The sequence below is a fragment of the Achroia grisella genome, unplaced genomic scaffold, assembly GCF_030625045.1.
Source record: "Achroia grisella isolate CSIRO2021 unplaced genomic scaffold, CSIRO_AGI_Agris_v1 utg402, whole genome shotgun sequence".
Classification (NCBI taxonomy): domain Eukaryota; kingdom Metazoa; phylum Arthropoda; class Insecta; order Lepidoptera; family Pyralidae; genus Achroia; species Achroia grisella.
The window spans coordinates 2,565,037-2,585,023 of record NW_026712841.1 but is presented as its reverse complement, the minus strand read 5'-3'; the positions used below and the strand labels follow the sequence as shown (position 1 = coordinate 2,585,023).

General features: G+C 29.9%; 4 protein-coding genes across 4 annotated transcripts in view; all 4 read right to left on the bottom strand.

The window, feature by feature from the left end:
* LOC131844506 (uncharacterized) overlaps positions 1–2,125 on the bottom strand; it is a 39,365-nt gene extending 37,240 nt beyond the window's left edge. Inside the window, exon 1 of the mRNA XM_059193415.1 lies at positions 1,909–2,125. The gene's annotated coding sequence lies outside the window, so the exon portion shown is untranslated. The remainder of the gene's footprint in view (positions 1–1,908) is intronic.
* A 1,480-nt stretch (positions 2,126–3,605) lies between these two features.
* On the bottom strand, positions 3,606–8,189 carry LOC131844603 (dynein regulatory complex protein 9-like). Its single transcript, XM_059193534.1, has 7 exons — positions 8,129–8,189; positions 6,593–6,674; positions 6,079–6,225; positions 5,469–5,574; positions 5,076–5,246; positions 4,508–4,639; positions 3,606–3,815 (listed from the first exon to the last, which is right to left on the bottom strand). Exons 1-7 carry the CDS (start codon positions 8,187–8,189, stop codon positions 3,612–3,614), a joined length of 903 nt encoding a protein of 300 aa, XP_059049517.1. The 3' UTR covers positions 3,606–3,611.
* A 5,528-nt stretch (positions 8,190–13,717) lies between these two features.
* On the bottom strand, positions 13,718–15,767 carry LOC131844522 (diuretic hormone 45). The gene is made up of 3 exons (XM_059193434.1): positions 15,741–15,767; positions 15,385–15,586; positions 13,718–13,983 (listed from the first exon to the last, which is right to left on the bottom strand). The coding sequence occupies exons 1-3, from the start codon at positions 15,765–15,767 to the stop codon at positions 13,943–13,945; spliced, it is 270 nt and encodes an 89-aa protein (XP_059049417.1). The 3' UTR covers positions 13,718–13,942.
* Positions 15,768–17,785: 2,018 nt separating this feature from the next.
* The window catches only part of LOC131844449 (diuretic hormone 1-like), a 53,383-nt gene continuing 51,181 nt past the window's right edge, over positions 17,786–19,987 (bottom strand). The window contains exons 5-6 of the mRNA XM_059193343.1: positions 18,633–18,789; positions 17,786–17,944 (exon numbers count right to left, since the gene is read on the bottom strand). Coding sequence (XP_059049326.1) covers positions 17,904–17,944; positions 18,633–18,789 — 198 coding nt within the window. The 3' untranslated portion in view covers positions 17,786–17,903. The remainder of the gene's footprint in view (positions 17,945–18,632; positions 18,790–19,987) is intronic.

Here is a 19,987-nt window from a genome sequence, read left to right as displayed (position 1 = left end):
ACCCGTATCTCGTGGTAATTTGCCGCTCCTCGGCCTCTGATCGACTTCTCGGAACCGCAGTTGCATCAACATCGACTGTGCAGCAAGCTATTGCGATTAACGCACTAATTACCGCGTGCGGCACCGCTGTAAACCACGTCGGTATTTACACGGAAAAGTCGATGACTTTTCCTATTAAGTTAAACAGCCTCGGCCTGATTAAGATATATGAGATCTTTTTGCTATATTTCTTAACACGTGTTAAGACCAAATGTAACACATTTTTAAAGGTGACTTCAAGTAGGTCAGTCAGTGTATTTTTTGCATGCTACGCTATATTTTAGCCAATATCACATTCAATAATTCTTCCAATTGGTTCCTTTACTTGTAGAAAGCAAGTATAAAGTGCTTGCGGAGAAGTGAACGCTGCGGTTCGTTAGCAAAAACAAAGAGTGATTGTGGTATCCAGCGCAGTTGCTATACATATATCTAAACAAAAATCTTTAAAGGGTTACATAGATGAGTGACGGTAATGCCCAACTGAGAGGATTATTTTATGGATGATAATGGAATTATGTACTCATCTGCACCAACGGCTTACACTTTAGAAGTAAGAGGATTGTAAAACTGTGTTTATTAAAGTATTTAATAATTGCTGAAATTACTAATTAAGTACTAATCTGGGATAACAATATATTATTATTAAATTATTTTATGTAATTAGGCATTATATTGGTGTTGTCAATGTTTAATTTTATTTGACATTCACAGACAAACTAAAGTATGTGTATGAGTGTTTTTTAATATATTAGTATGGATGATGTAAGCAATGAATAATTGGTGAACAAACAAAATATAAGTAATAAAGATAACAAATAAGAGTTTATCTAAAATCAGAACATACAATATATTATAATCCCTAGAAGATGATAGGCTATTTATCTAATTCAGAATGTTACATACTACTTATTTATATATATCTAATGTTTGGTTTAAACAACATTTGTTAGTTGTATTTTTAGTTATTGTTATTTTATATTTTATTTTAGTAAGATAAATTTACACAATCAAAATTATTCTACCCATCAATTTATTGGTCTATATAAACATAGGTCGAATCATTATGATAGCTTCTCCCAGTCATAGTTATTTATTTATAAAAATCATGTATTATATTTCCCTTAATTATGAATTAATAGCTTTTACTATATTCTAAGAAATTTTTACAGGGATAACAATTGTAATATATATTTTCTGTTTAATACTATTACCAAAAAATGTAACAATATTTGTATTTTCTTATTTTTAAACTATAAATTATTAAGAATATGTGTATGTTTATGTGTGTAACATATGTAATTTGTATGACTAGTATACAAAAGTAGGTAGGTACTCTGACATATTTCAAAACAAATACTGGCTTTCTTGAATTCAACTTAGACATAAAAGTATTTACATTAATATATAAGTAGAAAAAGAGCATCAAATGTTACAATACTACACACTAATATAGTTATAACTAGTTTTAAACTAGAAAGTACCTACTCAAATAATTTACAATAATAACAATTGTGGTAAAATGAAATTAATGAAAATAAACAAGTATTATTTACTTAATTATCATTTTATTATTACAAAGGAATAATATATTTTAAATTTAATATAACAGTAGAAATTATACATTATCATATCATAGATACATGAATAGTTAAAAGCATTGCAGAATTTAATTCACTACGTCATGGTAAAATCAATTACTTATTCGAAGAGAAAGTTTCAATATCAATTTCACGTCAAAACATAAAAATAGAATTTTATTAAATTAGACGTATGGATATTCAGATACCTATCTATTGATGTAAATAATAATAAGCGAATATTCCAAAAATATTCTCGTGCAACTCAACAATAAAAGTTATTATTACTCACCAAATCTAGAAATGATAAATCCCAATTTCTAAGAACTCGATTTGAACAAGTTTTTGATTATTATATAGTTATTGTTTTAAATCATTATACGACACTTATGGAAGTATTGCCTAATGTTTCCAGTTAACATAACAATTTAAAATTGTGAAACATGTCGATAATCACTTTCTCATAAAACAAAATATCCACCAACATACACTATACACAAAAGACCGCGTGCAACTGACAACAAAATGCAAAGAAAATAGTCACACTGACAGTAATGACAACCGAGTGACAGATAGATGAATGACACTGACTTTAACCGACCACAGACATTAAATTATTCAGAATCTGTATACAAAGAAGTTTATGTGTATAAAATTATAAATCCAATAGACAGAAAAAAGACGTGACTTACTGAACCACAATTGTATGAAAATATAAGTTTCATTTAGTTTGTTTTGTAAGAAAAGTCTGTTAAATATCAGTAATTACGTGTAGGTATTAAAAATATATTTAGTTTTGTATATTTAATTGAAGTGAACATCATAAATTCATTTACGCTTTTGAATATTTTAAAGTTATTAATGTATTTAATAAAAATCAGTAGTATATAACTTTCGAAGTAAGGATAATAGCGTAGAACAATATATTAAACTTTATAAGCAAGATGAATAAAAAAATTATAGATACCATTATATTTACCTAAACATTTTTAGTTTTGATTAAAAATAGTATATAATATATAAATTTGGTTTCTAATAATAAAATTAAATTGTCAGTTTCTAAATAGAATAGAATAGAATAGAAAATCATTTATTCAATTAAACTTACATTGAAACACTTGAATAGACATCACATTTTTTTTAATCTACCGCTCAATCGGAAAGCTGTTTCATCACAAGAAGAACGAGCAAGAAACTTGTGTGTTGCTCTTTTAAATAATTTTATTCTTACTTCACAATTTATGTTTATGTATGTGAAAACAAACTACCGATTAGGACTTATTCAATTAAACAATGAAATAGAAAAAATATTGAATATATAAACTGGTCAATCAGTTAATAAGAGGAAATCAGTCATAGTGATTAGAGCAGACCAGTCCCAAAATCCAAATATAAGTTATTCCAAATTTAAAACCAATCAGGCAAGTAATCACTACGTTTTACAAAGCTGTGCTAGGGCCATGTGTCGAATTGAGAGATATACAGAGTGAAGTCAACTGGATTTTATAACAGAATTTATCAGGGAAATACACAATACGACGTTAAGTATTTTTAAAATATGTTTTTCATATGTTATTGAATACAGACAGATTCAAACGTGGATACATTGAAAATAAAGGTTACATATTATAAAGGTTTACCTTAAAATGGATTCCGTTTAAAAGAGTTTGTATTCAAATTTAAAAAAATTTAATGAGAAATGAGCGGTAGCTATATAATTGTTAAAAAAATACAACACATTATATACATAGTTTCCTAAATTTTACTTTTATTAGATATTAGTTGAAGATTATATTTCTAGAATACTTTTTACTTGCTTTGTATTGTCATACTAATAATTTTATAATAAATATTAAATTAATAAAATATTCCAGTAATATACATCTCAATAAAGAAATGTTTTTAAATAAAAGTATTCATGAACGAAACCATAGATACTTGTTTATCCGTCTATTACTTTTTCATTTTATAGTAAAAGTTGAGTATGTGAGTAATTTACTTCTTTTTGCTTTTGCTAGGAGATTTTTTCGCACTACGCAAATATCGGAATTGCCCAAATGCGCGGCGTACCATCATCCCACGCCACCACGACTGAATGCGTTTCGCAGCGGTATTCAATCGTTCCTGGAGAGCTATCCGTGCGGCGCGTTCTCGTTTGAATGTTAGCCATCCACGCATTTCGCCTTCATGTAAGTCGTACTGGCAAATAAAAAAAGAATTTTATTTTATCAATTTTACAAATTACTAGCTACTCGGCCCGGCTTCGCAAGGGTGTATATGTATCACATATATTAAACTTCCTCTTGAATCACTTTATCTATTTTAAAAATCCGCTTCAAAATCCGTTGCGTAGTTTTAAAGACTTAAGCATACAGACAGCGACAGCGACTTTAGTTTATAGTATGTAATGATAATGACTTAGATATCATAGAATTAGATGGTACTGTGGTACAACGAAGACTATGTATGTCCCTACATTGGCGCCGGCGTCAGTTCCTCCGTTTTACAGTCTCCGCCTATTTAAACCACCTTTAGGCATCCTGCTCAGTGCCTGCTGGTCTCTTTCAATTGAAGAGTGAGATGTGGCAGTAAAATTAACGGGAATTGGGCTCATCATACATACACACACTTGATTACATTATTAATAGCCCCTGTTAAAGTGACAATGAGCTATTATGGATTGTTAAAACTTGAGAGGCGAGACCACCGTACTCATCCAAAAGACAATTGAAATACAAAATAATTGTCTAAAATATACTCATTAAAAATTTATTAAATTCCCGTACATAGTTACAAAATTTAATATATTAGAGTTTGTATGAGGTGGTCGTGGTTGGGCTTTCGATACTGCAAAAGTTTTGAAATACCTACATTAAATTTTAAATTATTACCAATTTTTGTAACTCCTCGTGGCGCGCAATAGCTACACGCAGCTGTTCACATCTTTTCGATACTCTGCCGCATATATCAGCGAAGTCTTTTGTATATCGTTCTTTCCAGTAAACTAAAGACTCTTCACGTTCCTGTTAAATCATTGTACTATCTATTAATGTTTCAGTTTCTGTTACTATCCACAAATTGAAATTATTATATAAAAAATATCGAAAATGTCCTATCTATGAATAAATGACAAAAATCATTTATTTATAATTTGAATTGTGTTCGACTTAATAGGACGCTGACAACAGATTTACATAATTAAAATTGCAGAATATGAGGGTACGATGTTTATAACTACTCTGTGCATTATAGAGAATGTAAGTCTGTATTGTAAAATGGCGGAATCCGCTAAAATTATAATTATACTATATTCGTTTTTTATTTCAATTAATATTTACTGTAAATATAATGCATATCATAAGGGTCATTATACAATGACCCTTATGATATGGATAATTCACACTAAATGGATTTCATTTCTTGTGTTATGTTTATAATTAGAAGGTTAATTTTATTTACTTTTATCTGTAATTCGTAAGCTCGAATCAGTTCTTCGTGTACACGCTTCTCGTAATCAGATCTGGGTAACGGCGGACGTGGTACATTAAGCTGCAGTTCTAAGGATTCTGCGCGTGCAACTACCCATTTTTCGGCATAGCAAAAACGTGCTTTGGCATTTTGGAAATCATCCTGAAATTAAGTTGACTTTAAAAATATAATTAAGAACATTATATAGTAGAATGGTATTTTAAAAGTAAAGTGATTTATAAAAATAATTATAAAATCAAAAAAACGTAAGTAAGTATATAGAATAGATAATCTGTCCACTGCCACAGGTTTAATAATTGGATTATTTCAGATTTTTCAAATATGATTTTGTACATACATATGCATTTTAATCTCTTAACTTACTTTCATTTTGTCTCTAAGAAGTGCAATTCTTTTGTCAGCATTATGTATTTCAAGAATCCATTGATTTCTATTAGTTATTAAGTCTTTAACGATTGCTTCCAGTGACCTATGAAAAGAAAACGGATAAAAAGCAAAAGAGGACTTGACAAATTGTTGCGTCGGTGGCCTAGCGGTTTAGCATTCAGTCTTACTTCGTCGCGGGTTCGATTCCTCGCACAGCACAAACATTTATATTCATGAGTATGACTGTGACGGTCTCGGTGTTATCTATAGGTATATTTACGAAAAAAATTCTATGTATTTGTATCAGTTATCTGGTACTCATAACACAAGCTTTAGATAGCTTAACTTAGGCCTAGATGGCGCTGTGTGAAATGTCCTGAGATTATTACTTGTCAACTTTCAGCATGTACTTATTCTGAACTACCAAAGAAACCAAGTTCCATCGGTATTATACATCAAATTCAATAAAATTAAATCTCTGAATACAATTTTATATTTGTGTCATTATAAATAAATTAATGATACAATACCTACTGTCGACAACTAACTAAGGGATAAGGTACTGAATTTTCAAGAATAAACGTTGAATGCATCAGTACATACATACATTTCCAGTTGTTCGTGCTTCTGATACATGCTAATTGCGGAAGAGAAACGGATTTCGAGGACTTTAGAAGCCTGCTGTAAAGAGTACCATTGACCTGTTTCTGCAATTTCAATAAGGGTACTTCGAATTACGTCCTTCACCATCTGTCTGCAAGTAATAAAGTAAGAGTCAGTATTCTGACCTAAATATTTGCTTTTGAAACAAGTACATATAACAGTATATCTTGTAAAATCTAATCAAGTAACTGCAATATATCTTTAATATGTACTTTAAAAAAATATTATTGCCCACAAATTCAACTATAAAAAGAAAACACCTAAAATTAAGCTGAGAGACGGTGGTAAACTCGTTTCGAGCAAATTGTGAACAAGTGGCAACATAACATCAAACAGACAGTTGAGAATGCCTCTGATCACCTCGTCTGAACAATAGTCGTGACGGTACATTACAATTTTATATTACCACAGATACTATTTGGTATTTGCGCCATCTTTACAAATGTACTGGTACTAACCGGTCTCTAGTGAGTTTATCACGTTGAGCTTTCTCGTGTTTGCTGACATATTTCCTGTTTGCTTTTAATTTTGTGGTGCCCTCTAAAATTGAAAATATAATTTACGTAATTAGTCGTCAGATGGCGATAAGAGTTGATTGTTAAGTGCTAATAAAAATATATAATCATATACATACATATATCCCATTAATATAATAATTATGCATTCAATAATTTATCATAGAAACGCCTACATTATGCACGTTAAGTCATTTAATGTGTAAGTTCGCAAAATTACGTCGCCTATACACCAAAAACATTTTATAATATGTAGGTGTACCACATGCTTGAAACATGTTTAAATTATTTAGAATGTTCACACCGAATTGTTTACATTGTATAAAATTGTTTCTTTGTATGCGTATATGTGATAAAAAGTGGTTATACGTACCAAAATATTACCTATATGTTTTTGTGACACGGAATATTATATATGTTGGTGGTATCTTGCTTAACTCTGGTTGAGTTAAGTAAGATACATAAGTCCTTTTACTTAGCCTTTTTGTATCTTTTGATTTTTTGCTTGTGGTATAACTAACCCTGGTACGAAGGTGCTAACCTTCACCTATATGTAAGAACGGGGGAAGGGGATTGTGAGTAATGTTGACTCATGACCCCATTACTAGCAATGTACCATGTCAGGTTGACCTCCACGCGGTTCCCCCTGGAAACCATCGTGATAAATTCCTGGTGAACTTGTCGTAATGGGCTAACTGACCTGACTTCATGTTCATTTTATCATCCTCCACTGGTGCACCATTTCATTATCATAATAAAAAAACCTATATGTAAGAACAGCTCAACGGAATTACGGACATCACGTTATTATGTAACGCCAGTGATGCCACTCAAGAGAAACTATTCCTGAGAACTAAATGTGGTGCTTCTTATACTGAAATTTCTTTGTTTTAACTCACCTGACCAACCAAAATACAGCTTACAAAGTAGGCTGCTAATCTTCTCTTAATAATATTAGATATAAATGCGAAAGTTTGTGAGTATGGATGGATGTTTATTACTCTTTCAAGCAAAAACTACTGAATGGATTCTGATGAAACTTTATAGTAATATAGCTATACATCAGTATAACATATAGGCTATACATTTCATGCAGCTGAAACCGTGGGCACAGATCGTAATACAAAAGTGAGACTGAGATCCTGACTATAGGATACGAATTATGTCAAACTTTTGTAAATTTCTACCTTGGACATGACAGTAGTACAAATCAATATAAATGAAATGCGACGTTATCTGTCATCGGGTTGTAAACTGAAGTGGTTGGTTCATCGAGTCCCTCTTTGTGAATTTCATTTAAAGTCACTTTTAGATATGTTCAGTTTGTACCTCTCAATAAAATACTGTTTGCGTATGCAATACAAGGCAATCAATTATACTTTATAGGTACTATCATTTATAATATATTGGGATTCGGTGTGTATTGTCTTATGTAACGTGCAAAAAAGCTTTAACAACTTGTATTGATATGTTACTCACCAAGAATACGAATTTGCAGTAGAACCACTTCTAATGTTAATGCAAATAGTAGAGCGTCCATAGTAGATTTTATACTAAAAGAAATATCACTAAAAAGTAGAAAAAGGTTTTAAATGCCAAATACTATACATAATCAATCGTAAAGATTATAGGTTAGTAGTAGGTGGGTAACTCATATAATTAAATCACTTTTACCAAATAAAGTGTAAATCTTAATAAATTTGTATGTATGGGACACAGTCACCTAGATACATCAAAGTAATAATTGCATTTAATAATGTCTAGTAAGACTAATTCAATATTGTCTACTAAGCACTGCTGTATCTAAACTGTGTCACCCCACCTTACATTTTCCTATTGTTATTTAGTATATAAGATCAATATTTCTATGTACATATTGTCAGTTTATTATCATCTGTAATATACATCGTCTCGACCAACAACATCGTATCATTCACCCGCAACAGTATGTAAAAATATGATTGGCTAACCCTTGTCTGTTTTATCCTCATACTTTAAATTCTGTTAGAGATTTATTGGTATTAGGACTGCTACGGTTAATTATAAGTTTTGGTCAAATTCTATATCTGAAACTACGTCTTTTGTATGTCATCGAAATTGAAGTATAATTTAGGTACTAGTGATGTTCATGTAGTAATAAGAAAGTCACCCATTATAAAAAATATAATTTCGACTCATTGTGAATAATATAATTATAATATTCTATATATATAATATTCTATAGTTCGATGCCACCTTACCTGGGAATTTAAATGATACGCATTAGACGAAAAAGTTACTATCAATCTTAACATTACCTAACAAAAGAGCGTTAATGCAGTACCTGCTCCATTATGTACGGCTAATGACCTTCACAAAGTATAAACGCCTTATTTGCAATTGAAATTCCTTATTATACAAAAAAGTGTAATAAAAAGCTAATTTAATTCTCCGAAATATAACAGCTGTTGCGAGAATTAATTAAAAAAATATTAAAAATATAATACACGATGACTTTAATATTGCGCATTATTTGCGCCTATACTGTAATAGGTCTGCTGTATATTTTATATTAATTTATATGCCTATTGATTGAATTACAAATTAGCAGATTGAAATAAATAGATTTAATAAACGCCTTACAAGACTGCTACGAGCTACTGCTGCTTACGAAATTGCTAAGAAATAATATTTTAATATTACCTACAAACTACGCTAGAAGGATCGTTCTATCAATTTATTAAAGTTAGAAATAGTTTAAATTTATGGAAACATATACAAATTAGACATAAAATTTAACAAATTCAATATTTCTCATCCGACTATCTATGTACCTACTTTTATTATTTGATTGGCGTCATACAAAGAAATTATGAATGAAGCGTTGGATGATCAGGATGCTGGTGGATTGTTAATAATATTACAAATAAAATAATATCACAGTCAAAGTTACAACATCCATTAAATCAAAAATTATAATTTCATTAGTAAATATAAGATATAAACTCACATATCGATTCTTTTAAAATTTAATATGTTGCGATTTCACCATATCTTTATAAATGGAATAAAATAATTATTTAGTAAGTTTAGTAAATAACTATTGGATGACTAGCAATTCATTTGAGGAATAAAGAACTGATATCACAGCAACGCACACACATTTGGTTTGATCAATACTGCCGGCGTAGCAATCATGTGATCAGTGTTTTTGTGAGGTTCTCAATTGAGATAGAGCGAGAACTACTGTCAAATATAGACTATGTTGGAGCCTGCGAAAGAAATTCTCGAAATGAACGGCTGTTAATGAAAGTCTTGAAGATATACTATAGTCTAGTTACGAATACAGGCGATAGGTACACAAAATTGTATTAGATCAGCAATTTTAAATACCTGAATGCATGCATCTAAATATCATTACAGTGTCACATTATATTGGTTACCACTATCTATGTGATTTTATATTGAATCTTCATCCGTCGAGTTTTAATCATCATATCAACACACAAGCAGTTTTGCCCATAAACACTTTGATATTCAGTCTTTATCGGTGAAGCTGCTTCAAATTTCAGTACTGTCTTTCAATTTTAATAGTAATTACCTACTTACCATATAGGTACTATATACTATTATTTTAAGTGTTACGTGTTCTTTCGTAAAATTTAATTAACCCCAAACTCATAATATAAGATGACTCCCTATCTATACTAATTCGATAATTAGTAACGTTGATTATGTCAAAACATATTCACATAGCACAGGATTTATATTCAGTAGAATATAATTAATTATAATTTTAACTCGAATCTATGTATTCTGATAGGTAATTTGACTGATGCAGATAAAGTTAGTTGCGATTATAACATTATATATACATTGTTACAAGGACTTTGTTAGGTTTGTCTCGCCATGAAACTACAATATATCCATTCGTACCCAATACCCAATATTCAAAATAGACCCTAAGCAGGTACAATGTTAGGACCTAAAAATATGTTGAATAGATTGCTTTTGTGAATTAGTATAATGTACAATTATAATAAAACATTAACGAAAGTAAATAGTAAAATACTTTAAGTCTGGGAATACCAAGGAAATATTTTATCTTCTGTGGATTTAGCACAGAATTCCGTTGTATCACGTACATAAGAGAATAAAGTTTACAAAGGGAACGAATATTCAGAATTATTTGCTGAAAATTTTATAAGGTGAATTTAGTCTATTTTGGTTGGCCTCTTGTAAAAAACAGTTTCGAGGTGAAGTGTAGCTCTTTCGTAATGAAATCACGTGGTTCTCGAGGCTACGGTTTAAATTAAATCATCTCTAATTATCGCCCGTAGACCCTCGAGCTTTCCCACAGCGATATCGGTGTCGCGTCGGCGTGGTGTCGTGACGTTGAGGTTTAAGTCAGCGATAGGTATTTGGGTATATTCTGAAAATATGGTCACCTAAAATCGTGACAGCACTGTATGGCTAGACAAAATTTATTAACCTCACAATTAACAATATAGCCATATTTATAAATGCAAATAAACTAAAAAAATACGGTTAAATTATTGAAATATAACCTATTTCTGTATTAGATTTTGCTGAAATCTCGTTTCTGAAATGTGATTTAACAGATACGTATTGCTTAGTAATATTACATATTGCCTTTTGTTACTTGGTTATATTCACTTATTCTGTAATTACATTTCATTAGCAATCCATACAAAAAATTATAATTGCGGAAGTACTATATATAGTACTATAGTCTATATGTCTGTTTGTCTGTCTGTCTGTTTTTTTTATGTTTTCATGACTGAATGTGACTTGAATATAGATTATAGCACGAGGACGATAGGATATCTTTTATCTAAAAAAGGCAGATGAATTTTCGAACACTAGTATGTTACATTTCTTTCTTATACCTGTAGTCACTAACAAGATATCAATTAATAATTGACATAGTTGAATAATTTTAGAACTGTCTACAAAAACTTTTTAATATGAAATCATTCAGACATCAACAAAATCTGTATTTTTATTGTAAACATGAAACTATTATGTTTTATTAAATATTTAAGCCGTTAAAATATTTGTTCCTTAAGTAAAGTTTGCTTGAAATACTATTTCAAGATCCGTCCGACTTTTTCCCAGACCAATAATTTGGTCATCGTATTCGCTTTGCAATTTGAAGCGGAATCCAGTAAAACTCATTAATTGAGTCAAAGAAGTCCGTGCCAGGAGAAAAGTTATTCAAGCTATTTATTTAGAATCTATTCGTTAATATACACACATATAAATGTATACAACTACTGAAATAGCTTAAGTAATTGGTTTACTCAAATTCCCGCCAAAATATGGAACTCCCTGTTAACTATAAATTTAATTATGGATTCCTGTGCCGTTACAGCTTCTAAACTCGCCATATCAAAGACATATTACATAGTTGTATGGAACTATTTATCACTTAAGTAACTCACGGAATCTCGTTTATAAGCTAAACCGTTGTATACAGATTTACTGAAATTAATTTCATGTATCAAAGCCACCCAAAGATATTAGGCGAAGGATTGCACTAGTATCTGAGTAGTCAAATGAAACGCAAATAAATAATTTAACGTTTTTATTGAACGTAATTTAATATTGTATGCATCTATTACACTTTCCTACGATTTATATGCTAGTAGAGGTCAATTCTGAACATAAAAATATTCGTTATTATAAATGTATAACAGCTACACTGTACATAAAGTTTATGTAGAAACTAAACGACTATTATTAGCATACATCTGCAATGCTTATAATCTAAAGTTATTTAGGTAAATATTCATTAAAATATGCAGCTATTCAACTTAAATATCGCGTATATAAATAGTAGTATTTCACATTTGGCACAAATAAATAGTAACAGTACAAATAGAAGTTTACATAACTAAAATATATTCTTATGCTCAAATAGCTCATTATAACAATAACAAGAGTAGAAAAATACTAATGAAAACATGACAAGAGAGATAGTGACATAGAGCAAGGCTGTTTTCACTACGAACAAGGCGTCACGACAACTATTGTTGGTGATGTTGAGCTGGATAACATGCACCACAACACATTACACTAAATACAATTTGTTATATCATACAGCGTACACGTTAAGCGAAGACTCGCGTGATTTTATACAAACAGATTAGTTAATACCACTAACAGTAATAATTACAGGTTTCCAAATATAATATTATGAAAAATCAAAAGTGGATTAACTTCATGAAAAAAATAAAAAATATTTCTTAATACACTCAAATTACACTTAGATACACTCAAAAATAAAATGTATCTAAAAGATGGAAATTAAATAACACAAACAGTTTAGTCACATTTTGTTTAAGTAGATCCATTAATGTCTTAGTACATTGTCGCTAAGACATTAATGGATAAGAGATGAAAAATATTATAACATATACACAAACTTTGGAAAATTTGTGGATATATTTTCTATTTTACTAATATTATAAACTAACTGTATTCCGCGTCGTTACCCGCGTCAATTAAGATATAAAATATACTATGCGTCATTTAGTACATTTAATGACCAAATTTGTCTAAGTTTGAGTAACAAACTTCTAAATGATTTTAGAATTTTATAATTTATATAGATAGATATATAGATGTGAGACTTTGCTCCCATAAATGAATATAATAAGCTAATTCTATCCATTACATTAAGGGTGGGTTATCCTATAGACAGTCAAATACAGAAGCTTCCTAATCACGTAAAAACTGCTACGTTTATACTTTTTATTAATAATGCTGTAAATAGTTCCAATAAGATAGTCTAATATGTGTACAATAACGCGAAGTTGGTAAGTAATATAAGCAAAATTAGTTATGTTAAGTGAAAAATATATGTAATATCAACAAAACGTTTAATTATCGTTAATTAATTGATAGTAATATTTTAACTTCATTATACTGTACTTTATAATAATAAGCCAAATCTATCATTTTTAAGTAACTATTATAGTTGTAATTCATAATTTATATATGTGATGAAATTTTGTATAATATGCAGAAACTAAATAATTATTTATAAAAATGTATAGATATAGCTTAATAAATTGATAATTTATTACATACCTATTACTGACTAGACACACAGAAAATTCCTTTGTTAGACTACAATGTGTATTCCTATAAATATTAAATCTACGTGGTTTTGCAAAGTCATCGGTACATCGGTCGTATATGGAGTGTTTGTTCAGTTGACGCAGCATCTTGCTCCAGCCAGGTAGTGTCAACAGCTTGCAGCGACGGAAAGGTCAGTGGCCAACGGCTCTAGTTATCGTAGCGGGATGAAGCAGTTTTTGCCCAGAATCCTATGCGACACGCAAAAATGAGAACAGTTATTAATAGATATGAATCCATACTTTTGTACTTAATATTGTAAATGCGTAAGCGTGACTTTCTACATATTTATCCGTTTGTCATAACAAAACGGGTGAACAGATCTTAGTGAAATTTGATATTAAAACAGATTATATAACGGGGACGGATTGTTAGTGATTGTATTTTATAGAAATTTAACTTGTATGTTATATAGATATAACATACATTAGAGTTATTTAAGTACTAGTGCACTAGAGTGCACTCTATCTCTGCACCAGGTGCCTATTTTCGGATTACTAAATTTAATAAGGATTATATGGATGCAATAACACTGCTACTTCCATTATTTTCATATAAAAAAATGTACATTGCAACTTATCAGCCAGTATATTAGCTTTTATGACAGTTTAATTTCATTACTGTGGTAAATTTATTTTTAAGAAAGTATTTTACAATATATTGCAAATATGTTGATTTTTTGACAAGTTAAAATTACTATTAAATTTCATAAACGAAATAGTGACACAATAAAGCAAAAGAGATTGTAATAAATCCATTGGGGACTGTTTCAGTCGCATGCAATGAACGATAAACTATCACGGGGACAATTTAACCGCAGCCGCACTATACCTATAATCTTTGAAATTCAATAACACCATTTGACAATGCCGCTATACAGAACTTTGTTTTAGAAGTTGGTGAACAATTCAAAATTACGAGTACTTTTGACTTTTGTACGTATTACGTTGAAATAGGGCATACGTAATTACAACATGTTAATCGAAATTTTAATCTACATGGAGACTTATCTACTACGTAATTAATGAACTTAGCAATATACGAGAACTAAAAAAGTAATTACTTAAAATGTTGAATATTTTCGGTTCCGATAAATAAATATATTTTTACCTGTATTCAGCAGTGCTGACCACACATGATACTGTTTTACTATCTGATATACTTAGTTTTATGTAGCTGTATTACATGTAGCTTTGTATACATAAAATAATGGTTAAATTGCATCAAGAATGCTTAGACTTTGTCCATTACATATAAAGAAACAAATCAAAGTCAAATGTTTTGGTCTTTGTAATATTAATATGGAGTTTTTAATTAAGTTTCCATTAATTAATTATTTTATCTTTAACTATATTTAGCCTTTTAACTACCTACGTCACGTAAATATATACGAGATATTATTTTTATATCTTTGATATCATTAAAATGAGAATTTGCTCTATATCTAAATTCTACTTGCAGTCCAAGTAGGATATACCTAGAGAGTCTGATTATAAAGTTTAAACTCACTTTTCGTTTCATTTTTGATAGGCAATAGTGAGTACCTGGTCCCTGGCTGAGTATTTATTATTATTTCTATTGAATATTATTACCTCGTTTACCGACGTTTTGCAAAAAGAGTCGGTTGGCGACGGCCTGCCTTTGGTTTGCTTCGCGCATCTGCTTACGGGCCACTTCTAGAAGCAGCCGCTGCCGAAGCACTTCCATTGGATTGTTGATTGAGAGCGATGGCATCTTGCGCTTCGCTCGCGCGTGACCTTCATTCAGCTCACTCAGCCTCTGTATAAACCCCAACTGCCACGTTAAATTTCATATTACTACCACAAGAAGTGATTAGCTGTCCCAGTGGTTTCACCCACTGTTTAATATAAAAAAGGTGACTACTCTCGTTCCTCCACAAAGATGATATGCCACAACATTGCATTTTATCATCCACTCTAGTGATTACTTCTTCTTCGTTTGAAGGGGAGGTCATTGTTCGTAATGGGAACTAATGACTGGTTAATCAGTGAGTGGTTAATTCAGCATTGGTTATCGCACTGTATACCGCTAATGCTAATGCGGAAAAAATATGTTATTATCATACATTAAAAGAATTGTTTAGCATTATATATATTCTGATTGGCATATATTATATTCAGATTTCTTTATTTGGCTCTTACGTATGACCTTAATAAAGTTTAATTTCTTTAGACTTGTGTTATAATTATTAGTATATAAAATATAAATACTAGATTAAACAAATATTACATTGCTATTAAAAAGAATCATCAATATCACCTTCGAACTAACTAAGATCTATACGATATTAAAGATCGTTATTTTTTTAAAGTCGAAAACTATAACAACTGCAAATTTAATAACTGCTTTGTTCAGTGTCTAAATGGATGATAGATAGATAGATGATGATCTATTATTCATGTTTTTATTCACTAGGCATAGGTAATTAAGTTCGTTGAAATTGATATGGCTAATTAAGTGGCCGATGTGGAGTAGATGATTATTTTTTTTACTTAAACAAAAAATGTATTTTTAGATACAGGATATCTCTGGCATTATCTTCCATAAGCATATAAGCTGACAATATTATTGTAGATAAATATGTGCAGAGCTATAAAAGTTTATAATAGAATTTTTTTTTATTTTTAGGCTCTATCTGTATTATCCAAATTGCTACATTGGGTTTCAAGAACTCATGTACAGTGAAATATAATATATATTGATGCATAAACAAAAATTGCATTAAAGTCGCAATTTTCTCACGATAGTACAAAGCTAAATATATCCACTTTTTTGTATTTGAATCTGTATGACAAATTAGGTTATTCTGATTCAAAAATAACTACAAAGCTATGTTTATTACAGGGCATGTTACGTTGAACAAGATGATATGTGAGCCTATACATTAGCCTCGACCCTACTCAGAGCTTATATAAAATTGATGCTATATATTATAATTAGATATACCAAATATATGTTATTTAAGAACATTGTTATTCGAAGTTGAATGTTTCACATTTCGAGCATTTCAATAATGAGAAGATAACAATTTTCGCGCTCTATAATTTACACAATGTAGGTATAAATTTTTTATTGTATATTACAGAACACTCGAAAGTGAATTTTGTTTTATAAACTGTATTTTAAAATCTAAATTAATGTTTGAGGCAAAGACAATTTTATTGGACATAAGTACATCATAGATGTTAATGAAATTAAAAATAAACTAGACATTGATAATACTGATATTTAAATTAAATCAATATAATATCAGGAATGATGATTTAACGAGGTAAGAAAAATAATACATATAATATGTAAGCACATATTAGTCAATTTAACTATTTTATGTATTCTGTGGATTTACTAAGTAGCATTAGAAATACGTTGATTAAGTAATATAAATAAAACAATAAATAATGTGGACAACTTTTATTGTCTTTTCTTGTTTTGTACCATTTTATTCTAATTATGATCTAAGTTACAGAACACCAGTAAAGTTATTCAAATTATGTATTAACAACATATTTTAATTTAAAATCTACTTAAAATCTACCAATAATTACCCATTTCAATGAAAATACTGCACGGAAATAATATTTTTTTATTGTTAACTGTACTCATCATCATGATATAGATGAGTACTATAAAATTATCGTAAAAAAGTTATTATCTTAAATATGGCATGTCATGATAAGGATTAATGATATTACATACAGTTCACGACATTTTTTGTAACAGGTATATCCATATGAAATAAATATTACATCCAAACGGCCAGGTATTTTATACAAATAAGTATATCTAAGCATGACAATTAAATTACTAATTTTCCTTAAAAATTAAATAATTTCACTAACTAAATAAAACTACTTCACATACTAGACAAAACATTCGGTGCATCTGTATCGTAGATCACATTATTAAAACAGTGAATCTATATAATATAAATAACTATCTACAGTTTAATATTAATTATATATGTATTGATTTAATTAGATAAATTTCACTCGATCAGTAACATATTTTTATTGCGTATCTCTTCATTATTTTGTGGGTATATAAGCTAGAGTAGGTATACAGAAATTCTGGAACAGTTGGGGAGACGTGCTTAAAGATTACCCGCCTCTATCGAAGGAGACCACTTCCAGCCTGTAAGAGGAAAAGAAAATGTTATTGCCAATCATTAAATGTTATTTCAATGTCTGTACACTCCAATATATTGAAGTATCGAAACGAAATTGGAACTATGAAAAGAGTAAAAAAATAGTACAATAATTAAGTTACAATGTTTGAAACTAATCAATTTACCGATACCCAACTCTGAATCCTTTAATGTTACATACGTTACGTTACTTTCTAAACTTGTAAATTTGATTAGGCTACCTGGTGTTACATAAGATGACTAAATCTGAAAGATAAAAACCCCCTACTAATTTATACATATGTCTTAGAATAATTTAATAAATTTTAATTAAGTATCATTTATGGAATAAAAATAAATGATGCATAAGAAACACTTTTTTTTAATAAACTAATTTTGGTTCAATCTGGAACAAAATGTTTTCAATTAAATAAAGAGTCATCAAAATCGGATCACAATTGAGAAATGGAAGAGAGAAGTTATTTTCTTAATTTTTTTTATTATATATCTTTATATTTAAAATTATTATCCTTTTATTTATATATATATATGCGTCTGACGTTAATTGTTGATTACTGCAGTACACTATATGATGTCTATGTATAGTGTATCATAATTATTACTAAACAGATAGATGCTTGTGGACGCAATTAAAATTATTTTACAGACATTTCTTGTTATGTGAAATGTACCTACCTCGCTTGCCAATATCATTCAAGAAGTTTCTATTAACTGCAGCTCTTAGCGCCTGGACCTTCCTTTCCTTTTCGAGGTTCAACTTTTGCCGCAGCACGGACATCGGCAGGTCGATGGACAGAGATGGCATGCGGCGCTTCTCTCGCTGGCGGCCAACCTTCATTCCACCATCACGCGCCATGTATTAACAGCTATTTCATACCTTTACTTGTTTTGATAACTGATCCTACTAAGTCAATGTCATTAGAAAATAAATTTTGTTGTTTAGATGATTTAATTTGTTACTCAGCCAAGTTTAAACTGGTGGATAGATTTGAATGAATTTGGGTACAACAATTATATAATGTTTTAATATTACTTTGTACTATAATTCATTTGATAAAACTACGGGATACTATAACATACAGAAAGTATGTATTCGTGTTTATTAATAAACAAATTGATGTAACTTAATTATGGCTTAGCGTTTATATTAAATAAATATTACATATACGTTACGATATAAACAAAAATACTGTTATGTTTAATGTTAAATGTTTGATAAATGTTATTTATAAATTTGTACGCTTTCGCCTGCGTTTTGTAAATTATCTCGTTGAAATACATTATAGTGACAAAAAATGTACAGGACACGGCCTACTCCTGTAGGAAATTTCAAACAAATTCGTTTAGCTGTGTAAGCCCGAGGGAATAACAAAGGGACAAACTTTCACGTTTATTTTGACATTATTATAACAGTAGCATAAATAGCAACACAATCTATTGTATCGGGGTGGAGTAGTAAGTCAGTGGTGGGAACAATGTTCTACTACATTCCCATCAATGGGATGATCAGTCCCCAAATTCTATGCGATCCTCCTGTCAACCGTCGTAGAAAATTCCTGTGGAAATTCCACACGAGGGGCTAACTAACTTAACATGTTCAACCTATATTCTTCGACTGGTGACTACGGTATATTGTACACCGTATACTCTAATATAAAATGTCTTCCATGGTACTCTCTTTATATTTTACCAACCCTATACGCTTAAATAGAGTTGTTATCAGGTATAGTATAAATATATATTTATTTTTTAATTATATCGGTTATCTTATTCTATTCACCACAGCCACGCCACTATACAATGCTATTACTACTGCATCTGTGGTCAGACTTGTATTATTGGATTATTTTATTATAATGAAAATAACTATTGAAATTCATTGTCTTGCTTGATATAAAAATGAAAATTCATCTTTATTAATTTACATCAGACTAATGAATTAAAACTAATTAATTAATACATAGGGACCTGTAATTTACGCAAAGGGAAACCCGTGTACCGTACATAAAATTAAATATAATTAATAAAAT